This window comes from Struthio camelus, chromosome 23, assembly GCF_040807025.1.
Source record: "Struthio camelus isolate bStrCam1 chromosome 23, bStrCam1.hap1, whole genome shotgun sequence".
Classification (NCBI taxonomy): Eukaryota; Metazoa; Chordata; class Aves; order Struthioniformes; family Struthionidae; genus Struthio; species Struthio camelus.
Genome location: NC_090964.1, coordinates 10,865,976 through 10,891,591, shown reverse-complemented (window position 1 = coordinate 10,891,591; position 25,616 = coordinate 10,865,976). Strand labels below are relative to the sequence as shown.

The following is a 25,616-nucleotide window of genomic DNA, read 5'->3' as shown; positions in this document are numbered from 1 at the left end:
CTGATTTTCAGGAGACAGCAGCATTTGGGCTTAATGCTTGTTGCAAATTTGGTCCTTTCCAAATCATCCTAAAATTTCTAATGGGTTTTGGACATATCAGCAGTTGCAAAAATCGCTCTCCTCCAAATGGAGAAGGTGGTGATGACCCCGTTTTGCTATTCTGTTTCCTACAAGGGGAATCGCCCTGCCGGGAAGACCGGAGTCTCAACAAAGCCCTCGGCAGGCCTCATCGCGCAAGTGCTGCAGTGAGTCAGGACAACCTCCCCGGGCGAGTCTTTCAGCAGGGAAGGTCACGCGCTCCGGGGTGGACGTCCCATGCTGGGAGGGAGAAGTCCCTAGCACGGCGGTCCGAGCAGCCGGCGGGCTGGGGCGAGCGGGCGGGCGGGAGTCCCTGCTCTGCCTGGCTCAGCATGAGCAATGGCTATTGGCTATTCTGGAGCTGGTTTCCACGATTTTTTGTGAAAACGTTGAACAATTCTGGATGCGTCCCCATGTGGAACGGGAAAAATTTTGAAATCTTGAACATTTTTGAGGGCTTAAAAACAATTTCCCACCCAGTTATAGCCACCAGTCTCATCAGGATGTGTTTGAAACTGCTCCAGCAAAAGCTGAGCAGAGCTGGTCTCGGCTGGATACCTCTCTCGATGAGAAATGCAGTGGTCAGGGGTCATGTTTCTTCAGAAAAAAAAAATATCTTCAAGAGCTCAGGAAGTTATTAGTGTCTGCTAACAATAAGCACTTTGGATTGATTCAATAGATGCTCATTTTAATTGTAAAATGCCAGTAATGAGAAATGTGCCATCCAGTGACTCATTTTTCCCTTGTAAAAATTACTGGACATTTTTATTAGTTTTACAAATGACAGGACCTCGTATTTCTGAGAACACTTCATAGGAGCCTTGCACAAGCCCGCTCTCATAAAAGCGTGTCTGCGGTGACACCCGGAGCCACAAGAAGGGGAGCGGTAGAAAGGCCCAAAGTGGTGAGGACAGCCCACAAGCGGAGCGGCCGGGCCAGGGCGGGAGGGTGGGAAGGGGAAGGGGTGGGCACGGCGCCGGCGACGCCAGCCTGGGCAGAGCCCTGGGGAGGCGCGCGGGACGGCCGGGCGCGGGGCGATGCGCCCGCCCGGGCACCGCCGAAGCCGGGCGGGCTGCTTGGTCCGTCTCGGCGCGGTCTCTGCGCGCAGGCGGCGGTGCCGGGAGGGTCTGGCAGGGTCCGACCCGGCGGAAAGCTCTTTCGCTTGGCGTTTCATAAACCGGAGGAGAGGTAGAGCGGAGCCGGGAGGAGGAGGAGAGGCGGGGCGGGAGGAAGGCAGGCGGGCGCGGGGCGCGGGGGCCGGCACCCAGCGAGGACGCAGCGGCGAGCCCAGCCGCGCCGCCGGGCTGCGCGACCCGTCTCCGGGGGAGGCCGCTGTGACAAGGCCACGCTCTTTTACAAATTTTAGCAATTTCCCATGGGGAAGTGATTTGCAAAAGGCAAAAAGAAATCCCTCATTTTGGAGAGCTTCTCCTTTCAGCATTTCCTATCGCTTGTCGTGCTGACATTATTTGTGTTTTTGCTTAAGTGTGGTGAGCCAGCTGCGACTCGGCGTAGTGTGCCATGACCTGGCATGATATGACATAATGCGAGAGCTGAGGCAGCCTCTTATTTCTGTTCCAGTTTGGAGGATATTTTAAACTTTATGTTATCCAGGAAATTGCTAAAATATTTGTCTTCGTTCCAAGCCAGAATGAAAACAATTTTTGAAGTGTCAAAAGTTCCCGTGAAACAAGTAGCCAGCTGCTCCAGCTCCGCCACCGAGTGCCAAACGGGCAGCCGGCGGGGAGGCCAGCGGGGAGGCCGGCGGGGAGGCCGGCGGGGAGGCCGGCGGGAAGGCTGGCGCGGCGGGGAGGCCGGCGGGGAGGCCGGCGGGGAGGCCGGTGCGGCGGGAGGCCAGCGGGGAGGCCGGCGGGGAGGCCGGTGCGGCGGGAGGCCAGCGGGGAGGCCGGCGGGGAGGCCGGTGCGGCGGGGAGGCCAGCGGGGAGGCCGGCGGGGAGGCCGGTGCGGCGGGGAGGCCAGCGGGGAGGCCGGCGGGAAGGCTGGCGCGGCGGGGAGGCCAGCGGGGAGGCCGGCGGGGAGGCCGGTGCGGCGGGAGGCCAGCAGCCCCCGGCGGCTGGACGCGCGTGGCTTTGCCGCGGCCGGGCCGCGAGCGTGCCGCCAGCGTGCCGGCTGGCGCGGCGGGGCGCTGCAGGGAAGGGCGCGGGGCAAGAGCGCCGCACGGCTCCCGCGCTGAGCAGGCGGCTGCGGCGGGGGGTGGAAGTTCCCCCAGCATCGTCCTTGCTGGGTGCGCTCCTGGGCCCATCCGAAGGCTTTCGGCAGGCTTTTCCCTCTTACTGCAGCCCGCAGGGACACTGGAGCATCGCTGGCGCCTTTCAGGGCTCTCGGGGTTGCGAGCGGTGATCTGCAGACTGAACCAAAATCTGTGTTGCAGGACGGACCCCCTCTCTGCAAGACATGAGGGTCCTTGCGTCCTGGTGGCAAACAGCGCCGTTTCCCCAAAGCATCTGTCTTTGCCTCCGCGCCGAGCTCTGCTCTGCGACCGGAGAGCGTGTCCGCGCTGCCGGGCGGATCCTCCCGCGCCCGGGGCCCCGGCCAGCCGGCGTCGGGCAGCTCCTGCCCGTCTCCCGCTTCCAGGCTGCTAGCGCAGCGTGCCTGCGGCAGGGAGGGCTCCCCACGCCGCCGCGCTCCCCGCGCCGCCGCGCTCCCCGTGGGGCGACCATCCCGGGGCCACGCTCCCCGCACCGCCGCGCTCCCTGCCGGGCGACGGTCCTGGGGCCGTGCCAGCCTCGGCGGTGAAACCGCTCCTGCTCTCTTCTGCCCTGGGGACGGCTGTTGCACCCGGCAGGCTTCGGCCCGGCAGGGAGCTCTTGTCTCAGCGCCGTTTGCTGTGGCTCCGGGCCACAAGCGCATGCATAGGGAAGCACTAAAATTAGGCTCTGAAAAAAGATGCCTTCCTCTTGGTGCACAGGAAATCTCGTGCTCTGCACAGAGCGCTGGCAGGGGACCGCGGTGCACCGAGTCGAGCCGAGTGAAAACGGCTCGTGCCGTTCCTCCTCCGACGCCTCGCAGGGCGCGCTGGCTAGCAGCAGGCGCCGCGATGCGGGCCGGGCGTGGGGGAAATGGCGAGGAAGGGGAGAGGCGGATGGACGATGCCTCTCTGAGGGGGCGCGGGAGGACAGCCCGGCCCGAGGCGCTGGGGTTTCCCTGGGGCCAGGGTGGGCAGGGGAGGTAGGTGCTGCCGCCGGGTTCGGACCCAGGATCCTGCCCGTTGCGGAGCCGGCAGCACGCGCGGAGCAGGCACCAGCGTGGCGGCCAGCGCAGCCGCCCCCGCCCCGGGTCAGCCGTGCCTCCAGCCGCCGGGGGCTGCGCAGGCCGTTGCATCCGAGAGGCTGGGACGCCCCGAAACCTTCGGCGTCTCCATGCTGAGCTCGCTTCACGCAGAAAAGGTCTGCAGTTTTGGGGAAAACCCGTTTTGAAGCTGACTGGAGTCTGTCGGAGCAAATGAGTTGCAGTTTTGGACAGCCACTTGTTTCTGGTTTAACCCCGGGAAAGCAACTGGGCTACAAATGTTTACCTTATGAGGCAAACCATCAATATCCTTGAAACTTTGATTAAAAAAGAATACTGGACTAGAGCATCTTGTGGGGTTTTTCCCCCCTGATTCGTTTCACAATATGCCAGAAGCATGGCTTGAGTTAGGGCTTTGGCAGGGGCTTTTATCATTATGGATATAGTGGAGGATAGAAAAGAAATTTGGCTATCAGGGGATGCCAGAACTCAACTTCCTAATACACACATTTAATAATGCAAAAGTTCACCTTTAAAGGTCTCCTTAGAACAAGTCCTAGTCATCACAAAATCCATGGAGATAAATTAAATAACATTTTAATAGTGGAGAACTCATTCCTGGGCCGGGCGCAACAGTGAAAGTATGTTCTTTCTTACACAAAAGTAGCCTCATCTCCCATCGAAACGCTGAATGTTACCATATGAAAAACTTAATTGGCAAGGAAGCCCCGAAGCTCCGAGGGCAGAGGCACTGCGCGCGGCTGTCGCGTTTGTGGCAGCTCCCTTGCCGACACTGCAATCACTGCAGGATTAGTCTCCCTCCTTGTAAAAGAAAAGGCATCTCCAAAGAATACCATCTAACACGCGTTTGCTGGAGCAGTCTTTGGAAGCAGCTGACCACAGAAAGTTTTATTCAGCGCTTTTGCTCGGCCCTTCCTCGGGGAGCTGGGGTGCAAAGCCGCCAGCCTCTGCAGGCAGAACCGGTCTCCCTCCCGCGCCGGCCTCACGCGTTTCGGCACCCGGCCGCACCTGCGTCGAAACTGCACGAGCAGTCTCCTAAGGCCCTGCAGGAAATGAGAACAGGCATAGAATAGGAAATAGATATTCATTTCCTACTAGCTTTAAATAGGAGTCCAGCTCCGAGCTGCCCTTGGCACCTCTGGAAATGCCCCGGCCGCAGAGCAGACACCCTCCCGCCCTGGCTCGGCAGCTCGGGCCCCCGCGAGAGGAGCTCCCGGGGCTCCTTCGAAGGCCAAAGCTTGGCACAGCGTTCGCACGGAGCTGCGGGTTATTTCCATCATATTTTTCACAATGCACCTTTTTTGAATCTTGCGGGGTGGTGAAGTTCTCGCAGCAGGAGGAAATGAAGGCGCGCCGGAGCGGAGCTGTGCCGGACGGGTGCCTGCGGGGAGGGCGGCGGGGAGGGTTTGGCTTTGTGATGCATTTCCCTCGGGATAAGAAGAATCGCTGTTGTTCCCTGTGCACCCTGGAGGCTTCGCTGCGCTTTCCCAGAGAATGTCGAATCTGAACTTGCACTGACAGTCTAAAACCACCAAGTCCAAACCAGACTCCTCCAGCATCTGCTTTGCCGCCCCGCCTGGCTGCTGGCGAAGGCTTAGCCACGGCATCCTTTCCCTGGCCTCGGATCACGGTTTACTGCCCTGCCATCTTGCAGAGCCATGCGCAGTTCCAGTCTCTTGTTCGCTCTGTCATCTTGAAGACATTTAAAATATGCACAAATACTTTCCGTACAGACAGAGATGTTTAAAGTGGACAGCGTGTGCACTAAGCATCGCTGTGTGCGGAGCGAGCGGGAGCCCTGGCCGGGCCGGCTCCTCTCCCCCGGGACGGCCTCAGCCCTGCCCCGTGCCCCCGGGACCGGCCGGCCGCCGATGCGGGGCTGCACCGTGCAGCCGGTGTCACCGCAGCGTCACCGAAGCGGCCCCAGCACAGCCTGCCTGGGAGCTCCCACCTCGTCTTCATGAGCACATGCGAAAATGGAGAAAGGAAGAAAAAGCGAGGTGGCAAGAGAGCAAGAGGGAACAGCCCGGCTCCGGCCAGGGTCTCCGCCGAGCTCCGGACCCGGCGCGAGGGGCGCCGCGGCCGAACCCTCCTGCCCGTGCCTTCCTCATCTTCTTCTTGCGTCGCTGCCCCCCCCCTTGCATTTTCCCTGGGCCCCACCGCTGATTCACGCTTTCCGCCCTGCTGCACCTGGGGAAGCGGCGCCCGGCGCCCGGCTCGGCTCCCCGGCCCCTTCCCTGCGGCTCCCGCGGCGAGCGGCGACTGGGCTGGGCGTTGCTTCTCCTCTGCTTTTACAGAATTACCCAAATCCCCAGGCAAAATGAGCTCCTTGCAGAGCATTGCACTCAATTAATTGTGGAGTTCGAAACACAATACATGGCCATATCCCATCCGCACCAGAAAAGCTCATGGCTGCACTGGAAATCTCTCAAAAGCCGCAGGAGGTCAGAAGTGAGGTAGTATGCGCTGCCAAACCGTGCTCCTTCTGCACGCTCACAGCATCTCGTCTTCAAATACGACCTCCGTCCCCGGCGCAGTCCCCGCTGCCCTGGCTGCTTTCTGCAGGGGCGTCCGCAGCGATCGCGAGTGTCCCGCGTGTCCGTCCTCTGCGGTTCTCCTCACATAGGGTGTCTCACATCTGGGATTCGACCCGCCGGTGGGGATGGCAGTGCTGTGTCCATGCCAAGCTGTAGCTTTTTTACCCCCAGCCGTGTCAGGGTTTACAGCTATTGTGTTTTTCATTTCTTTTTATTATGTTGCAAGAATTTATATTGGGAAAAAAGTGCTTTTCTTTTCTCAGTGCCCTGGGAAATGTCATCCAGAAGGAATGTTCCCAAGAGCTGTTCGTGGCGGAGAGGAGCCCGGGCTGGAGCGGAGGCCTGCGCCCCAGCCTGCTGCGGGAACGGCTCTCGGTGGGCCGCGGCTCCCGGGGCGCCCGGCCCCCCGTCCCGCGCGGCGGCAGCGACCGCCGGCCGAGGAGGCACGCGAGGATGCGGCGCCCTCGAGCGCGAGCCTCGCCGCTCCGCGCCCCGGCGGCCGGGCCTGTGGCCTCCCCGACGTGCAGCTCTGCACAGAGCTAGGAGCAGCGCTGGAAGTCCCAGCCCCACGGCCTGTCATCATTTCAACTTGTCTTTAATAGTGCCCCAGAGCAGTTCACTTCCCCAGAACATCACAGCCCCCCAGCGCGCGGGGAGAGGCAGGGTCCCCGCGGGTCCTTCCCGTCCCCCTCGCCCCGGCGCCCTGATGCTCTGCAGGAGCCGGCTCCTCCCGACCGGGAGCAAGGAGCCTCTTCGGCCGCCGGTTGAATTTGGGGCTGGTTTTCTGGCCTGCTGACCAGACCCGGCTTCATCCCGAGTGGAAGGACTTGGAAATGGATGAATACTGCTTGGTAGATGTGGGCTTCTGTTTGGTTTGTTAAACAGCTTGAGTTTAATCTTGGAGGGAGCAGTGCATCCCAGGTAGGGTCGTGGGATCACGGTGAGGAGGAGCTGAGACATCATGCCTGCGAAGAAGAAGGGAAAAATTGCATGTCAGAAGGCAGCAGGGAGAAAAAAACAGAAGAAGAGGCCTCTTCAGTGGGCTAATTAACTGTGTTTTTCCGTCTGGAATGAAGCGTTGCTTAACAGGACAAGCTCTCTTCCCCTCGTGCTGAACTCCCTCCGCGCCGGCAGGGCGGGAGCACCCGAGCTCGCCGCGCGGCCCCCAGAGCCCGGGGTTTGCACCCCGCGCCTCGTCCCGGCCCGGGACGCCTCGCGCCCTTGCAGCCGGCTCGGCCGGGGCACCCACGTGCGGGCAGCACAGGTTTGTAGTCATTGCCCCGCTAGGAAGGCGCTGGATGCTTTTCTCTGCGGAAGGGATTGCAGGCGGAAGCGCCCGGCGCAGCGGTGCCTGGGCACGTCTCGGCCGCAGCGAGCGGCCGGCTAGGACCCAGCCGCTGCCCCATCTCCCGGCCCCGCGGAGCAGCCGGTCCTGCAGCCCAGCGCAGACCGCTTCCAGGACTCGTGGCACGAGGGAAAAGGCTGCAGCCCCAGATGTCCACCTCTGCCAGCGGTTCTGCAGTGCCGCACTCCAGAGGGCTATGTCTGGTGTGCCGAGAGGGAAGGCAGAAAAAACCCGAGGGGGTGACAGAGAGAAGGACTGAGAAGGTGTGACTGCAAACCCGCCAGCCTGGCGGGCTTCTACAGGCAGAGGACAACCGACACAGAGACAGCCAGCAGAGGGCAATGCAGAGGGCGATGCTGAGGGCAAGGCGCGGGGCAAGGTGCGGGGCAAGGTGCTGGGCAATGCACAGAGTGACGCAGAGGGCAAGCGCGGGGATGCAGGGCAGGCACCCGGCTGCGGCTGTTGTCAGCTGTGGTGACATCAATACCCTGTAAAAGTCCAGATCAGGAACGGGTACAGTGTGAGAAAAATAGCACAGAGGAAGCGTCACTGCTGGTCTGTGCCTCCATCGCGTCTGCGGGGACCCGGCGCGTCCCCATCCCCAGGGGATGCTGGCGAGAGGCAGGTGACAGCCCCTGGCTTCGGCCGCTCTCCCTCCCTCCTCCCCAGGGTCGGAAATTTTGTAGAAAAAGGTCTGTAGGAAGAATTGCCGAGGCTCCTGCCTCTCCGAGCACGTTGTGCTGCCGCCCTGCCGGGGCTCGTTGCTGGCTTGCCTCAAGGAGCCTCTGCGATCCGTCCCGCTGTGATCTGTAACAATATTGGGATTAAATTAGCTTCCCTGAGTTGCAGAGGGGTCAGGGTGTGAGGCCCCCTGGTTAATCCAGCCGGCCAAAGAGAACAGAAGCCTCCCTGCACGGGGAAAGGAAAACAACGGGGTCTGTTTGCAATCCGCGGAGCTAATTCAAACAGCATTCCTCAAACAACGGGGAAGAGGGCCGTCGGAGGCAGCGAGCGAGAGAGCAGCATTTCCCAACATGCACAGAGCATCCTGCTCGCAGAGAGGTGCAGCCTGCACGGAGCCCGGCGTCGGGAAGCCCGCGGGCCGGCTGCCGTCACCGCCGGCTCGCCTGCCCGAGCAGACCCCAGGGTTCGGGCAGGTGGATCTAGCTCTTCCTTTACCCCAGCGTGGTTTTACGCAGAAGCAATTTTGGCAGCTGTGCAACTCGCTGCCCAAGCAGCATTACCTCACCGGGAGAGGGAAACTCCCTTGCCAACGCACGAGCGCAACGCTCCCAAAGGGCCGCTCGAGCGCGGCAAAGGCGCTGCAGTTCGCGGCACGTCCCGTGAGTAATGCTGTCCAGCAGAGAGCCCAGCCCTGCTTGCCCCGACCTGGGAAAAGAGACGTGCCTCCGCGCTCCTGTCGGGAGACCAGCTCTGCTTCCCCTCTCCCCAGGTATTCCCGCGGAAGGAACGACCCCGTTCGCCCCCGCGCCTCACCCCCAGCACCGCTCGAGCAAGTCGTGCTAAGAACCTGATAGCTATTTTTGCAACTAGAGCAGCTGTTCACGCAATAAGTTAGGCGCCTGGGATAACTGTACTACAGGGGACCGAGGGCCGCAGGTGGTCAGGCGTTATTAAAAGCAATTGCCCGGGCTATCCATCGGTCTGCGCCAGACCAGCCTCCGAAATCAGACCTGGAGTCGGAGCGGGGTGCAGAGCAGCACCTCGTCCCACGACCCAGCACTGAACGGCTTCCAGGGCGGTTTGAGAAGGCTCCTCTTTCCTCCCGGTCTCTCAGCCGGCCTCCTCTTTGCTTTTTGCTTATGCCGAGATACTATCGCAGGCTGACGAGGCGCTGGGGATGAGTAATGCCACCCCGGTGCCAGCCGGGAGCTTGCAGGCTCAGGTGTGGGCCTCTGCGCACGGGGCGAACGTGGAGCCCGGCTCTGCGAGAAGTCGTGCTGTCGGTGGCGGTGCCGGTGGCGGTGCTGGTGCCGGTGGCGGTGCTGGTGCTGGTGCCAGTGGCGGTGACGGTGGCGGTGGCGGTGGCAGTGCTGGTGCCGGTGGCAGTGGCGGAGCGGCCGGCAGACGGCGGTTGGCGCAGCGGCTGGGCTGGCGTGGGGGCTGGAGGCGACGCGGGCAGCGCCTGCACGACCCGGAGCGGGACGAGATCCCTGCGGAGCCCTTTCCGCGGGCGGAGGCGGGCGGAGGGGGATGCGGGGCTGGGACCGGAGCTGGGTAAATTCCGACCCAGAAAATGGCAGGGAGGCAAAGCGGACACTTGAACGGCTGGCTGGGGGATGCGGCAGGGGCTTTGCGTTTCCCCAGCGCCGCGGTCCGGAAGCGCCGGCAACGCCTCGCGGCCTTTCCCTGGCAGGCGCCCGGGCGCGATGCCGGCTGCGGACGGGCCGGCTGCGGGCAGAGGGCCCCAGGCGTCCCCGCTGCCGGGGGGCGTCCGGCGGTGGGAGCGGAGCCGGCTCCCGCGGCGCGGAGGCGTCCTTGGCCTCTCCCGGTGCCGGCCGGAGACAGGAGCGCCGGCGGGAGAGCGGCTGCGGGTGCGGAGCGGAGGCTTTTTATCTTGCTTCAGCAAAGCGAACAGATTCAGCTATGGTGCAAAAACGATCATTAATCCCAGCGACAGCTACCGCCGGCGCTCGCCTCCGGCTGCGGTCAGCGGGGAGACAGCCTGGTGCTGTGCCGAGGCCGGTGCACTCGCTGTCGGAAGAGCAAATCTTGCACGTGCTTTCACCAGCAGCCCCTGCGACCCGATTTAGCGTGTTAGCGGCTTGAAAGCGAGAGGAAAAGCTGCCAGGGGCGACGCACCCCGGCGGGCCCACGCGTCCCGCGCGCTGGCTCGGCCCCGGCACCTGCCCGGCAGCAGGAAACCCCCAGTCGGCAGCTCTGCTCTCGGCGCGGCGCTGCCGGGCGCTTGCACCCCACGAAACCTGGGGGCGCCACGTCCTCGCCCGCGGGAGAGAAACAGGCTGCTCAGGATCAGTTTGGGATCAGCCTCGAGAGCTGTTAGCTGAAGGAAAACAAAACAGTAAATTAGCTGCCTGCCAGGAGGGGAAGAGTTGTGGGGCTCGATGCCGGATTTATCGCAGGGGGTGTTAAGGCAGGATTTAGCCTGATTTACTGCCCCGTGCGGCGATGCCGTCCAAGAGCAGGGCGCTGGCGAGCCCCGCGCCGCCGCCGCCGGGCCCTGCGCCGCTCGCTCGCTGCCGACGGCTCCGGTAGCCCCGCCGCCCAGCTGCGTTCCTCGGCGTTTCCAGTCTTCAGGGGTTTATTGCTCAGTTATAAACATTTGCTCCAGACTGCAACTTGATCTACAGCTGTCCACTGGCGTTGCCGTGCTCTGAGAAAGACTGGGAAGGAGAAGGTCTGGCCCGTCAGTGTGAGTATAAAAACATAAGATCTTCGTGTCTGTGAGATTTACACGGCTACAATCAATTAAGTGATTTTATCCCGGAGCAACGTTTGATGGTACTCAAGAATTCCCTGTAATAGAAAGGAAAAAATCCCAAATATAAATAGAAAGGATCTTTAGTATGGAGAATAACCACAGTGAGCACTTAGCATCTGTCTGATATTCAAAACATGTTCACTAATGCTCTTGCGAGATAGCAATGATCTCAGAAGGTATCATTTACAAGTAGGAAACTAGGGACATTTAACAAGGTGCCAAAGAAAACGCAGGGCGAATAAAACTTCTGTGCACATGTGCCTTAGCACAAGCGCAGTGCAAAGGAAAAGCTGCATAAAGTGAATTGTCCTTCTGGCCCGGTTTGGGTTATTTTGCATCTCTGTGTCCCCACCCGGCCGCACACGAGCGCAGCGCAAGGCGGCGAAGAGCGCCGAGCGAGGGCAGGACTCCCCAGCAAGCCCCAGCGCGGGGCTGGACGCTCCGGCCAGCCCGGGGCGTCAAACAGCTCTGGCAAAAGCGGGGCAGCTGGGGGGGCTGAGTCTGCGGCGGGGCGGCGTTGGCGGGGTGACGGACGCCGGAGCCCCCGGCTCCTCCACCCTCCGCCCCGGGCTTCCAGCCGGCGGCTGCTGAGGGTTGGGGACGGTGCGGCTGCGCCTTTCCTGAGGACCTCGCTGAGCGCCGCGCGGTGACTCAGCCCGTCTGGCGGCGGCCGTGGGTCGGCACGCTGTCCTGCCGTGTCCCGGGACAGCTCGGAAGCCAGGACGGCGTTTTACTCGTTGCAGGAGAACTGTGGCATCTGCTGGAGCGGCTCTCACACCTGCAATACATACTGAAACGCGTTCGGATGGTTAGAGAAGTTGACCCGCTTCCCCGGGAAGAGCGGAGCCGCCTGGCAGCAGCCGCGATCGCAGCGGATGGAGGAGGCCCCGGTCGCCGCGCGAGCGGCCAACGCTGCCCGGAGCGCGGGCAGGAAAACGCCACCAGGCAGCGGGGAGAGCTGGGCGCCTGGCGAGGGCTGCCCTGGCGCCGTGCCGTGCCGTGCCGTGCCGTGCCGTGCCATGCCGTGCCGTGCTGTGCCGTGCCGTGCCATGCCGCGCCGTGCTGTGCAGTGCTGTGCCGTGCTGAGCTGTGCCGCGCCGTGCCGCATCGTGCCACATCATGCCGTGCCGTGCTGTGCCGTGCCGTGCCATGCTGTGCCACACCGTGCAGCGTTGTGCAGCACCGTGCTGTGCCATGCTGTGCCATGCCAAGCTGTGCTGCGCCGTGCCATGCCATGCCATGCTGTGCAGTGCTGTGCCGTGCTGAGCTGTGCCGCGCCGTGCCGCATTGTGCCACATCGTGCCATGCCGTGCTGTGTTGAGCTGTGCTGTGCCATGCCATGCAGTGCCATGCCGTGCTGTGCCATGCCATGCTGTGCCATGCCATGCAGTGCCATGCTGTGCCGTGCCGTGCTGTGCCATGCTGTGCTGTGCCGTGCTGTGCCGTGCCATGCTGTGCAGTGCTGTGCCGTGCTGAGCTGTGCCGCGCCGTGCCGCATTGTGCCACATCGTGCCATGCCGTGCTGTGTTGAGCTGTGCTGTGCCATGCCATGCAGTGCCATGCCGTGCTGTGCCATGCCGTGCTGTGCCATGCTGTGCAGTGCCGTGCTGTGCCGTGCCGTGCCGTGCTGTGCCATGCTGTGCTGTGCCATGCTGTGCCGTGCCATGCCATGCAGTGCCATGCTGTGCAGTGCCGTGCTGTGCCGTGCCGTGCTGTGCCGTGCCGTGCTGTGCTGTGCCATGCTGTGCAGTGCCGTGCTGTGCAGTGCCGTGCTGTGCCGTGCTGTGCTGTGCTGTGCCATGCTGTGCTGTGCCATGCTGTGCAGTGCCGTGCTGTGCCGTGCCGTGCTGTGCTGTGCCATGCTGTGCTGTGCCATGCTGTGCCGTGCCATGCCATGCAGTGCCATGCTGTGCAGTGCCGTGCTGTGCCGTGCCGTGCTGTGCAGTGCCGTGCTGTGCCGTGCCATGCCATGCAGTGCCATGCCGTGCAGTGCCGTGCTGTGCAGTGCCGTGCTGTGCAGTGCCGTGCTGTGCCGTGCCATGCAATGCTGTGCTGTGCCGTGCCGTGCTGTGCTGTGCCACGTCGTGTTGCATCGTGCCGTGCCGTGCCGCGCCGCACCGCACTGCGCTGTGCCGTGCTGCGCCGTGCCACGGGACGAAGGTGGCCCCCCAGCTCGGGGCGCCCTGCTCTGCTCCCGCTGCCCCACCACGCTGCGGCAGGGGCTTTTCCCCGCTAGGGAGCGGGCAGCTGGAGAAGGCCGAGCTGGGGTCCCTGGGGGCTCTGTCCCCCGTCAGCAGCCACCGGCGAGGATCGCTAGCCCTCTGCGAGGCCGCGGGGACGGTGGCTGGAGGAGGCGGGAGAGGAGCTGGGAGAGGAAGGTGCCGCAGCGGCGCCTCTCCTCCCGCAGCTGCCTGGGCTCCTGCCGGCGCAGGGCGCTGGCTTTGGCGTCGGGGAAGCGCTTTGTCGGGTTGTCACCAAGTTACCTTCGTGTAGAGAACTGGGGAGACCGTGCCGCTGACCCGCAGCCCCCTGCAAAGCCCGCAGCCCCCAAGTGCCTTCAGAGAGAGGGAACCGGAGGCACTAAGGCAGGGGAAGCGTTAGGCGGGGGCCGGCTTGGCGCCGGCGGCGTGCGGACGGCGGCAAGGCGGACGCGGAGGAGGCAGCAGCCTCTGCCCCCGCGCAGAGGCCGACGGAGCAGGCGGCTCTGCAAAGCGGGGAGGAGACGCGGGCGGTGGAGCTTCGCCCCCCGCCCCGGCCACGGCCTCCTTGGGGCACCGCTCGGGCCCTTCTCCTGCGGGCGAGCGGGACGGAGCGGCCGGCCGGCCGCCGCAGAGCAGGTACCAGCCCGCGGCCTCGCCGCCGCGACGTTGTTTTCCCTAGCGTGAGCGTTTCCTCCTGTTGCACAGCTAGACGTTGAAAAACAACCAGGCTTTAAAGCTCATCGCCTTAGTGTCTTCCCCCCTCCAGAGGATAATAAGCTGCTTTTAATATTTGACATGTTTATTAACAGATGCAGTTGTGACAGCTGATGACTTCATATGCCAGTTACCACTGAAATGTTAGTAATAACTTGGAATTAACAGTCGTAAATAAAAGAGACTACAAAGAAAACGAGATGCTGTGTCACTCTGCAGTAATTTACTGAGACCCTGTTGGCTCTGGATGCAACGCTGGAAGGTCCTTTGTGGAGCTCCAGTCCGGGTTTTGCAACAGTCACAATATTTTGGCTGGATATTGTCTTAGGAGGTGGTACTAGTGGGGTGGAATTCCCTCATGCAGGAGTTTGCACTAGATGCCTTTACAAAGCTGGATACTCTGGTAATAATAATAATAATAAACCCTACTCGCTGAATGGGGATGGAGTCTACGGCATTGAAACCAGGATTTATTAACGTGCAAATTGCTCTGATATGATCACATACTTTCTGCTTTGCATGCACAGGGAGCAGCGTGGGCTGATGGAGTATGGACTAGCCTGGGCGATCTTTACGAGCTGAAATCCTGCACATCACAGAAGGGTTTGTTTCTCTGCGCAAAACCTGGGGAGCTGTTAGAAACCTGCCTTAGGAAACAAGTGAACCACATCCCCAGACCCAAACGCACCCGACTTCTCCATGAGCTCGCCATGAATGCATTTTTCATTTTTTTTGACAGAAACGTGCACGTAACTTTTCTCTGGAGGAGCTGAGGATTTTTGTAGTTGGTCTTGTAGTATTTTAAAGCTGAGAAACCAGTAGAGTCTTTTCAGCAGTGATGAGTGAGTGACAAGTCAGAGGTAAGGGTTTCCGAACGCATGTTTGCTTAGAGGAAGCTTTTGCACGGCGGGCTGCGAGCGAGGCGGGCGAGGGCGGTCAGCCGGCGGCGGCGGTGGGCTGGCCTCGCGCCGCGCCGGGCTCGGACGGTGCCGCGCGCCCCGCTGCCGCCGCCTGCCCCAGCCCAGGGCGCGCGGCGCTTGCAGGGAGCCGGCTTCCCGCGCGCCGCTGGCGCACCTTGCCAGCTCCCCGGCCGCTCGGCGATATTTTCCATGCGTGGGAGCTCGTCCCTGGCACCGGACCAGCCGCGGGGGCCGCCGAGCCCCGCGCAGCCGGCGGTGGCACCCTGCCTGCCTTCGCCGCCGCCGACCTCGCCTCTGGGGCGGTTCAGCCTCGTGCCGCCGACGGCCCCCGCCGGGCACGGCCGGTCTGGGGCGAGCGCGTGCCCCGGGGGGTTCGGCGGGGGGACGGTCCACGGCCGTGGCGGCGGTAACCAGGCGCCGTGCTAAGTGCGCGGGCTGGCGCGCCGGGACGCGCCGCCGTGCCGCGCGCGGGGCTGCGGCCAGGGCTGGGGCGAGGGCTGGGGCTCCTCTCTGGGGAGGGAAGGGGCTCCGCTCGCCCTGGTTGCCTCCGTGCAAGTCTGCATCGTGGGGAAGGCTGGGGGCCCCAAACCGTCCTCCCCGTCCTCCGCGCCTACTGAGCTGGGGCTGCAGCGTGACCCAAAACACGGGTGATTGGGGAATTTTTGTCCTTGGATTCCGATGCTTTCTTACGGGCTCAGGCTGCTGCGTGCCTTTGCGCTGGCTCCCGAGAGCAGCGGTGGGTGTTCAAGTGATGCAGTCTGGGTTTAAAGCCGTGTGCTACGATAGGGTCATGCTAGCAGAAGCAAATGCTGCACGGCATGGCAGGGATGGAGCCGTTGCCCTCCTGCGCACGGCCAGCGGACATCAGTGGACATCTAACCTGAAGGTCCATGCACGGGGGACACCGCTTAGCAGCGCTCTTTGTGGTGGCACAGTTCACGCTGGGCTCCCCAGGGCTTGGTGCCAGGTCCCCTCTGCACCGATCCTGCCTCAGCAGCAGCATCCCTCTGTGCTGGCGGCAAGAGCTGCTGCGAGCCCCCTCCAAGAGCCAGAATACAAATTTGCGTGCAGCTCAACTCGCACCAATGCCTGGTCTGGAGAAGACTCGGGCCATCCCTGCCCACTGCCTTCCGCTAACCGACCTCCCTGTCCTGCCCAAAGCTGAGGTTTAGTTTTCTGAGTTGTGTTTTTCCTTCTGCTCCTGAAAGCTGCGCTGCTCTCTGGGGCTCTGCAAGGCTCGGGGTCCCAAGGTGGTGGCACTGCGGTGGGAGAGCCAGCGCACCGGGAACCTTGTAGGAAGCTCGCACCTGGCAGGTGCTTCCTTTGCACATGACCACGACACTGTCTGCAAAGACCTCAGGTGCTGTTTGGGGTCTTAGCCCCTGGTCTTTGTCTCTGCTTTTGGCTGGAGAAGCTTGTTAGCACAGTGGTTTGTGGCTCGCTGAGCTCCTTGAGCCCTGGAAATGTGCTTTTAGAAAGCGTGCATTCACAGTCAATTGTATGACATTGCTGTAAGCCCTTGTTTGGAGGCATTTACGCTGAAATGAGAGGGGAACCGTGTATTGCACAGAACAGGTGCATGCTTGGGTGGAAAGATGAGTACTTCAGCAGTATGCTCTGGTTTTGCTTCTGATTTCGGACTTGATCACTGTGGTCCCCATGCTCTCAGGTCTCAGAGAGTGGGGCTTGCACCCCTACACGGCATGCATCAGCTCTGCATCTATCCCTGAAGATCGTTGCATGGCGATGGGGCTTTTAAGGGTTGTTTAGAAGCTCTTTTGATGGAAGAGCTACGTTCTCGGTCCCACCTGGTCCTGCTTTGGTCTGAAACTTGGTCCAGTTTGAAATTGCTGGTCTGAAATCTGATTTGCTTGCTACTGTCCTAGTGCGTTTCCTCAGTGGTTGGCATTTAGTAAGCATGTTGCTGAACTTTAGAAAGGTTTAAAACTATACAAAGCTGCACCTAATAAAAATAGGCTTGATCCCTTAGTGAGCCCAGCTAACCCCAGGCAGCTGCCTGCTCGGCGGTACCGCAGCCATGACCGCAGGGAGGGCTCGGGGCATTTGTGGATGCTGCTCGATTTTTGTGCGAAGTACCCTGCGGTTCGGAGCGGACAGGAGGACCGCCGGCCTCTCGGCCGCGCACCAGCGCTCGCAGCCGGCTGCACAGCCTCGGTGCTCCCATTTTGATCCGGACCAACGGCACCGCCTACGTAGGAAGAGCGAGGAATGAAAACCTCCCAGTAAAAAGCTCCCTGATGTTTTACAGCGCAGAAGCACGAGCGCTCCCAGGGAGATGGCAGCGACGCTGTTGGTCTCGGCGGCCCGTGGAGGAGCCCCTGCGCCGGGCGCTGCAGCGGGAAGCCCGAAGAGCCGGTGCCCGGCGGAGCTGGCGGCGGAGCCGTGCCGGGCACCGGGGGCACCGCGGCCAGGGCAGCGGGGCGGAGGGAGCTGAGGCGTGCTCCCCGTCAGCGGGGTCACGGCAGATCCCAGGAGCAGCCGCGCAGAAGCCGGTGGAAGGAGTCAGACCTCAACAATGCTGCGGAGAGATCTGCTGCCAGATTGTTTTTTGTTTTTTTTTTTTTCAGTGAAGTTTATGGGTTAGGGATTTTGCAGAACTTGGCACTCGGATGTAATATCAAATGAAGACCTTCTGGTTCGGAAATTTGACTTAATGCAGACTTCTTTTATTGCTTCAAGGATTAAGTAGAACAAAGTGGCTTTGCGTGTGCATGTGGGGAGATGTTTGCTGGCTGGAGGTGCGTGAGACACTCTGTGGCCGCGGCGATGACCAAGCCGTGCATGCGTGGGACGTTCCTCCGCGAGGGTGTTCAAAGTGCTCCTCACGTGGCACGGTAGCACTATCTCTGCTTTACCAGCAGAGAAAACACCCCTTAGAAAGAGCGAAAGAGATGGAGGCTTTCCTAAAGAGCATTAGAAACTCGGCAGCAGCTTCTGCCCAGGCCTGGGACCACCTCGCCCTCTCTGGTCTCTCCCTCCTGGTCCCAACCAGAAGCATGCTAGACCCGTGTGCGGGCTCCTGCCCGGAGAGGGCCGAGGAGGCTCTGCTCCATGCCGGCTCTCGCCCCGGGGCCGGGACCTCGATGTGGTCATAGGTATGAAATGAGATGCAGGAAGCAATCCCTGCCCGCGAATGCAGGGCTCAAGGTGCATCCCATCTAGGTGCTACGCAGGGAACGGCACACCACGGGAGGGGGATCTTGGCTCTGGCAGCCAGAGGTGCGTGAGGCCTCCTGCCTGGAGATTTTCCCCAAGAATAAGGAATTACCAGCCGTTGCCGCTATGCTCTTTTGACGTTGCTGCAGCTCCAGCAGCATCCATATGTGCGCCATGCTCGGGGCTCCTAAACCACTGCTGTGACGGGGAGACACCACCCGCTGTCCACCTGGGACACTTCCTCCTCCTCCTCCTCTTCCTCCTCTTCCTGCCCCCGCCAGCTGCCTCGAATCACCGCTGCCCTTACGCAGTGGGCTGACAGAAAGGGGATACAAAGGCAGGCTGGGGAATCTGCAAAACCTTGTCTTGTCTTCGTTCCTGTCTGCAAACATCTTCGCAGGTATCAGTGGGAGTTTTCACTAGACCAGTAAATTTTAAGCAAGCATTGCAAAAATTATTCGCAAGCAAATTCTGATTGTTTTGTTGCAGGGGCTGATGCTGTGCAGCTACTCTAAGCGTCGTGCTTGTGCTGGCAGTGATGTGGGGCTCTGCGGCAAATCATCTGCACACCAAAACCAGAGCAGCCTAAGCTTGAAATATGCTGCAGCAAGGGGATGTGAGGACTTGAAAACAAAACTGGAAAAATGAATAAATTTATGGAATCTGTTCCCCTTGCATAAAAACAGGCTGCCAAGGTGAAATACATCAGATAGAGGGATGCAATTCAAATTATTTCTCTAGCGCTAAGTCCTGGAGACTCAGATTCCCCAACACTCATAGCTGATGTCTCTGGGCTGGCTATGGGCAGCCAGCCTGGATGGCCAAGGGCTGCTCACGGGGTTCATTATTGCCGCTGCGGTGATCCGACTTTGTCCTGCCTCCGGTCCTCACCCAAGCATCTGGTCCTTCTCTCCTAGCTTCAGTAAACCTTCGGAGAGCCCGTTTACATTACTGATAGCTTGATACATTGGGCAAGAGGCAATATATCAGCAATTTAGTTATTGTGGATTACGTCTCAAATATCCCAGAGATATAATGTTGGTCTTTCTCACCTTGTGTGTAGGAGGACTAATGGTAAATTATCTGGATGGTTTACATTTTCTGGTTTGTATTGGAGCTCCCAAGGACCAATTAATCCTGATTGAATTGCAAACAAGGCTTACTGTCATCTCAGATGTAGGGGCCAGGTCTCTCTATACATGAATTCAGAGCAATTCAGGTTACCCCAAATTCTTCCGGTTGATGGGATAATGGCATGAATCCTGCTAATGTTTAGACTGGAAATTTTTGCAGCAACCTGAGCTTGACTGATGGTCTCAATAGGGTAAAGAACCATAATCTGTGTCCCTAGGGGAGGGTAGGAAGAGCTGGAAACCCGACTCTCGCTGCAGCCTCTCCCGTGGGCACGGCGCGGACACAGGCGCTGGCAGCGGGGCTTTTGAAACGCGGGAAGTTTGCTCGTGACCGATCTTGCCACCGGCTTTGCATCGCCGAGGACGCTGGTAGCTTTGTGGTGCTGGGTGAGCAGCTGTTGCTGGGGGACTGGGCTCTCTTTGGGCTAGGACGCAGGAAATAATGGGGGAAAAGTATTTGTTCACACGGTCTGTGTTTGTGGTCTCTAATTTTCCCAGCGTACTCCCCTGCCCCTTGCGCTGAACAAGCCCTAAGAGCCGGGGATCCGTAGCTGAGGCATAAGCTTCATGCTGGCTCTTGGCACGCTGGGGAAGTATTTGCTCCCTAAGACGATTCCTGCTGCTGTCTCTACAGAAAACAAAGTTTGCCTCAACTGTGAGTGTTGTGTAAATACTGAAGAACCAGAGCAGGTTCAGCATGTACTTCCTGAGAGCGCGTGCTTTGCCGGGACACCTACTGCAATTAAAGCACGAAGCTCCCTCCAGCTCAGCTAGCTCTGAGCACTAATTTGGGGGAACGGGGCCATGCGGCACCGCTGCGGTGCAGCTCGCAGCGGTCAGCAGCAGCCGGGCAGTGCGCGGCCGCCCCGGCGCTGGTCGGCGCCTCCTGCCCGCGGGTCCCCGCGGTGCTCCCGCTGTGCCCGGCTCCGCGGGCACCCCGCAGCGAGACCCACCGGCGTGCTGGCAACCCGTGGGCCACGTCTTCCTCCAGCAGCCGCGTCGAGAGGCCACCAACTTACTGCTGCTGCTGTTAGGAACGTTTCCTTGGGAAGAGTTTGCCCTTTTCAGATGGGTATTTTGCTGCTGGTTGCAACCTCCTTGCAGCCTCTGCTGGGGCAGAGAGGGCTTCTCCCAGCTCCTTGCCGGACGGCCTCGTGCCCGCTGTGCCCCGATGCCTCTGTGGGAGACGATAGCCCAGTGCAAGGGACTCATAGCACACTGTGGGCTCCTGAGCTGGCCTTGGGAGTGCCTGGTTTGCATCAAGCTACTGCATTTAAAGAGCTTTTTTTTTGGCTGCAACGGCTCTGAGAGCTGCAGGAGGTGCCGGTGGACGGCAGCAGAGCTGCGGCTTGCGGCCCTGGGCTGCACAAGCGCGAGCGCAGCCGGGACCACCACAGCCCGGGGCAGGTGGCTGCACGGAGCAGTGACGTTTTACACCTCCGGCAGGAGCCAGGCCCTTTCGCCTCGGCGGGCGCAGGGACCCTCGTGGGAGCGGGTCCAGGCACCCAGCCGGCAGGAGGACCCGGCCCCTCTCGCCCTGCAGCCAGCGCGGGGCCGCAGCCGGGCCACGTTCCAGCACCATCTGCACCGGCCATTTGGGGCATCAGCGATTGCATAGTTATTATAAAGGGATTAAAACTATTTTCTGTTTCATCTGACCTCCCAGAGTGAATGTTGTCGCCTTTATTCCCACACAATGGCAGCAGTTGGCGGGGCTTTGCTTTGCCAGCTGCATAAAGCAGCGCATGCCCCCGGCTTGCTGTGTCAGAGCTTTCTGCTCAGCCTGGAAGTCTCACTTCCTCCGCTCCCAGCCGCACAATCCACAGAAAAATCACCTCCACAGTCATTTCCCAAAGTGAAGCGGGACATTGTTCCGGCGGCAGCTCTGGAGCCGAGCGAGGCGTCCAGCTCCACGCGGTCGGGGCTGCAGCCTCCTCCGTGCGGGAGCCGCACCGGCTCTGCCCGGCACCTGGCCGGCTCCAAGTGTGTTTTGTAACGGATGATACGTTGTCCTTTTTTAGCGCTTTTTTCCCATGGACCTTGCTGCCGCAGGATGGGATAGAGACTGAAAACTTGGGAGAACGGAAGGGAATCGGCCATTCCCGTGGGCGACAGCAACGCTCCAGGGTGCCCTAACTCGCTCTGTGCTGGGAGGGCTGCGGAGGCTCCCGCTCCCCGGCTCTCCGCCCCATCGCGAGGGTCTGCCGCCACCCTGTCCGGGCAGCGGGCTCGCCACGGGCGCAGCACCGGAGATACACCCTCCCAGGCAGCATTCGAGCGCGGGAGGGGACTGGGCTCCGCGGGAAGCGCCGGCCCTGCCCTGCCTTTGCGAGGGAGCGGGAGCCCAGCAGCTTGGAATTTCCCTCGGAGCAGCGCGGCGGCGTTTCGGCCAGCTCCCCGGACCAGCCCGCCCCGGCCCCAGACGGCTCCGGTGCCCGTTGCGGGCGGCAGGATCACTTTGTGTCCAGCTCAGTCGCCAGTCCCAGAGATGCCCGCTTGATGGGAAACATCTCTTGGGCTTGGCAGCCCGCAGAGGCCATCTGCTAGTCGACGAGCAGGGGCCGAGGAGGACTGCCACTATTTTAAGCAAGTTGCAGCTATAACTGTACACAGCATAAGCAGATGACAAAAACACATTACACATTTCTACAGGAAAATCGTGTGCTAGTTGCTACTGAGCAGAGCAGTGACCTGTGGATGAGTGTGGCGGGCGATCTCCTCCACGCGGCTGCCTGCTGCTGCTCCAGTTTCTTTCTAGGGCTTTTGTGCTCCCTCGCTGCAGCACCCAACTGAGCCCTTGCAGGAATGATGCAAACCAACATTTATTATCTGGCAAAGTTAACCTGTTCTCCTTTTCCTTTCCAGTTCCTGTGCACGCTCGCGGACATCACACGCGGCTAACGCTCGCAGCCGGAGCCCCCAGATGGGACTAGACCCACACTCCTGCGCTCCTTATGGGGTTGATGGCAGAATCATGTTACCTGCTACCTAAGCTTTCTGTGGCTGATGTTACAGTTTGCGGCTATGGTCCTGCACCAGGCTTCATGCACAGACACTCAGTCCTGATCCAGTCCAAGACTTATTAGCAGAAGCACAGAGATCCCCAGCTGTGGACCGGACCCCCCGACCACCCTGCAACGTAGGGGCTGCAGCGCTGGAGAGTTACTATGCGGCTTGGACTCCTTGTGGCGGTGGTTTTTCTAAGCTCCATGGATCTAACAGGCAGCAGCAAAGTGGTGAAGGGCAAGAGGCAAAGACGAAGTATGTATGAAACCCCTTTCTCCTCCATTTGATGCTGTGCTATTGATACAGATCGCGAATTTACCTAACGCATAGAACCGGTCAGAGCCGCGAGGGGCCTGGCAAAGCCAATGTCCTCCCTTTCCCTGCTCCCACGTTAATGACGTGCACTAACTTATCCTGCTGGAGCTGCAGGCGATTACCCTGTGCCCAGCAGCAATAACCCCACGGGCACCTCCAGGCAGGGCTGGGAAGGAGCCATGGCTGAAGGCTGGGGTGCTTGGCTGGTGCAGCAGGAATAGCTAGCGCCTCATGGGGTGAGCCAGGAATTGCAGGGGAGCATTTCACTCCTCGGAGCAGTGCTGGGGCTCGCCTCAACCCTCCCTCCACCCCACTGCCCTGTGGGCGCAGATCTGGCCATGCATGTTGCTGCCCAGCCTTCCCTGCTGCTGCAGCGGGGAGCCCCGAGCCAGCAGGAGCCCAGCTGCTCCCCAGCCAGTCCCATCTCTGTGCAGTGGTGCTCAGCACTGGCTCGTGCAGCACCACCACCATCACACACACATCTACCAAAACAGAGAAAGAAAGAGATAGACAGAAGGAGAGAAAGAGAGCTTGCAAGCAGGAGCACACGCATCTCTCCAGGCACGGCTCGCTAGCAACAGGCAGGTGCTCAGCAGCACTCCCAAGCCTTCCTCCCACACTCATCATCAGCCAGCTCTGCAACCCCACTCTTGCTTTATAGCCTCAGTGGGGCACCTGGGTGTCCACCCCGGCCCTCGCCCCAGGTTGGGCTCTCGCCCCAGCCTCACGTTGGGGCTGCTCCAGGGATCAGACCTGCTCCGCAACCACCCCAGCGGCAGGACTAGCCCCAGCTTGGCCACTGCAGCAGGAGGCAGAGCCAAGGCCATCAGATGCAGCACAGCAAAAGGTGCCTGCTTTTAGCAGGGCTGAGGGTGCAAAGTGCTGTTTTTAATTATCCCCATCAGCTGGAGTGCTCCCTGGCCAGCTGCACGCAGTGACTAACGCGGGCATCCTGGGTTAATTGGCTCAAACGCCGCCACATGGGTTTGCCCTCATTTATGCAAGCTAGTTTTAACACTGTTTTACGTTAAAATCATTTTAAACTAAGTTTTATAAAAACTTATATTTAACTTATATTAAAACTATGAGGGTTGAGCTTGGTGAGAAGAGGGGAAACTCGGTGCCGTGGCACTGAGGTGTCGCCGGTGTGCGACGAGGCCGTGCTGCCCGCCGTGCAGGGGGACGCGGCAGGGTTCCCGCCGTCCCCGCCGGTGTCCCGGGTGCTGGGTCACGGTCCGGACCCGCTGAACAGCCCCCGGCCAGGCACGGAGCATCCGCTCGCTGTGGGCAGGGACCGGCTCCGCTTTCTGTTTCATTTTCTGAGGCTGGAGCCGGCTCCATGGCCCTGGCAGGACCCTGCGGAGCCCCAGCCATGTCACCGCCAAGCAAGCGCGGGAGCTGCTGGGATTTAGAGTCGCTGACAGAGGGAGAGGAAAGTTTTCTTGCCTCTCAGTCTGGCACGTGAATGCTCTGGTGCTCCATGCTTGCTTTTGAAGGCTAGTAAACACAGCATTTAAGGTAATTCATTTGTAAATGCACAGCCCTTGTATAAACAAGGACGCTGCTTGCATAATAAACTAATAAAAATAACCTGCGTTCTAGCCTGCAAAGAATGCTATTGCTTTCAAAACAAGCAGCTTTTTGTATGATAATTAAAAGCAGAAAATTCTCAAGACACGGGATTGAGTATTTTTCTTGGACTGAACCTAGACGCTGAGAACACATCTCTATTTTGAGAGCAGTGAAATCTCTGATGTTGCCAGACACACTTAACGTAAGAGGGGACACAGTGCGATCTAACTCGGGACTCAGGCCGGCTCGAGGTCTCACGCTCTCGCTCCAGCATCGCGCAGGTCCCTCCTCGGGAGCCTGGTGGAGCGCCGTCCCGGCACGTCCCGGAGCGTGCCCGCAGCCCGGCTGGGAGCCGGACCTGCTGCACAGCCCCCGGTCGCGGGACTCTGGGTTGAGCAGGAGATGTGGTTCTGGCCAGGCTGGGAAGGATATGGAGCAACCAGGTGGCTGCAGGAGCAAGACATGGTCCAGCCAGGGTGCGTGTCCCCCCCCCATCCTGCTGGGCATCCCCAGCCTGTCACCACCTCCTATGGGGCCAGGAGGCTGGTGGGGGCTATTTGCAAGTCACGACTGCTTTCAGATCCCAGTGCCAATTGCTACCGTGGTCCCGATGCCAGTGCATACACCTGGAGCCCGCCTGGTACCGCGCCGCAGGCGCCGCGGGGCTCTGCGGGGCCGGGTGCCTGCACACCCGCAGGACCCCGGCTGCGAATGCGGTTTGCATCGAATATGGGTGGCAGCTTTCCAGAGGGGATTAGACTGCAGGGAGCTGCTGACACCCTCCAGCCAGTCCTGCCTGGGGCCCGGGGCTCAGCCTGGGGCCCGTCCCGCGCCCGCCACGGCTCCCAGCAGAGCCGAGCCTGGCAGGGCGGCGCTGACCGCCAGGTCTCTCTCTTGCTGTTCCAGTTAGCACCGAGCTCAGTCAGGGCTGCGCGAGAGGCTGTGACCTGTGCTCCGAGTTCAACGGGTGCCTGAGATGTTCCCCCAAGCTCTTCATCCTTCTGGAGAGGAATGACATCCGACAGATTGGGATTTGCCTACCATCTTGTCCACTGGGATACTTTGGCCTTCGCAATACAGACATGAACAAGTGCATCAGTGAGTAGCAGGGCCGGGAGGGAAGAGGCAAGCCTTGTGGGGGTATCAGTGCCTTGCAGTAGATTATGTTGCCCCAGGTCAGGTAGGAAGAAATGCCGTCATTATATGAAAGGGAGCAGGACAGGGATCTACCCAGGGAATAATTCCCATAAAATGACTCCTTTATGGTGATGCTGCCTAAGGCTCCTTTGCAGACGGTGTTTCTGTGCACGCTGCGGTTGGCGTGGCTGTGCTGGGGCCGGGAGGAGCCTCTCCGCACAGCCGCTCTGCCGGAGGCACGGGCCGCTTCCCGGGCACCGCTTGGGAGATGGAGAAGGAGGATGCTCCAAGGAGACTCCGTCTCCTCCACCGCCCGCTGATCGCTCCTGCTAAATCAAGGTCAAGAAAAGCAGTAAAATTAATTCATCTAGGCTTGGAAAAGCCCATATAAATTGCCAACAGAGAGGGATAAATTGCAGGATATTGGCCTATCAATGACATGAAAAGCCTATTGAGCATCCACTACGTGCACATCAGCCCTTCCGGGCAGCTTCTGACTTGAACGTTGGCCTCTCCGTCTTTCTCAGTCTCGGACAGCCTCTGCAGATGTCTGTGCTGTTGGCACGGCCGGTCATCCAGCAGAGCAGAGTGCCAACGGCAAAGTCGCCAGGGCTGAGCTTCCCTCTAGCAATATGCTCCGCACCATACAGATACGCTGTGGATGTGACTATCTGCAGGACATTTGGGCAGCTCTGTTCCTAGACTGCCAGGCTGGCATCCTCTTTCTTCAGGGGGAAGTGGAAGAAGG

General features: G+C 60.5%; 1 protein-coding gene across 5 annotated transcripts in view; it reads left to right on the top strand.

The window, feature by feature from the left end:
- The first annotated feature begins 594 nt into the window (after window positions 1-594).
- Window positions 595-25,616, top strand: part of RSPO1 (R-spondin 1) — a 30,875-nt gene continuing 5,853 nt past the window's right edge. The window contains exons 1-3 of one of the 5 annotated variants that reach the window (XM_068917653.1): window positions 595-982; window positions 21,704-22,099; window positions 24,638-24,829. In XM_068917653.1, the coding sequence (XP_068773754.1) occupies window positions 22,006-22,099; window positions 24,638-24,829 (286 nt within the window). In that variant the 5' untranslated portion in view covers window positions 595-982; window positions 21,704-22,005. Of the gene's footprint in view, window positions 983-10,211; window positions 10,625-13,922; window positions 14,469-17,992; window positions 18,106-21,703; window positions 22,100-24,637; window positions 24,830-25,616 lie in introns of those variants that run through there. The other 4 variants (XM_068917652.1, XM_068917651.1, XM_009683038.2 and 1 more) reach the window with 4 other exon arrangements.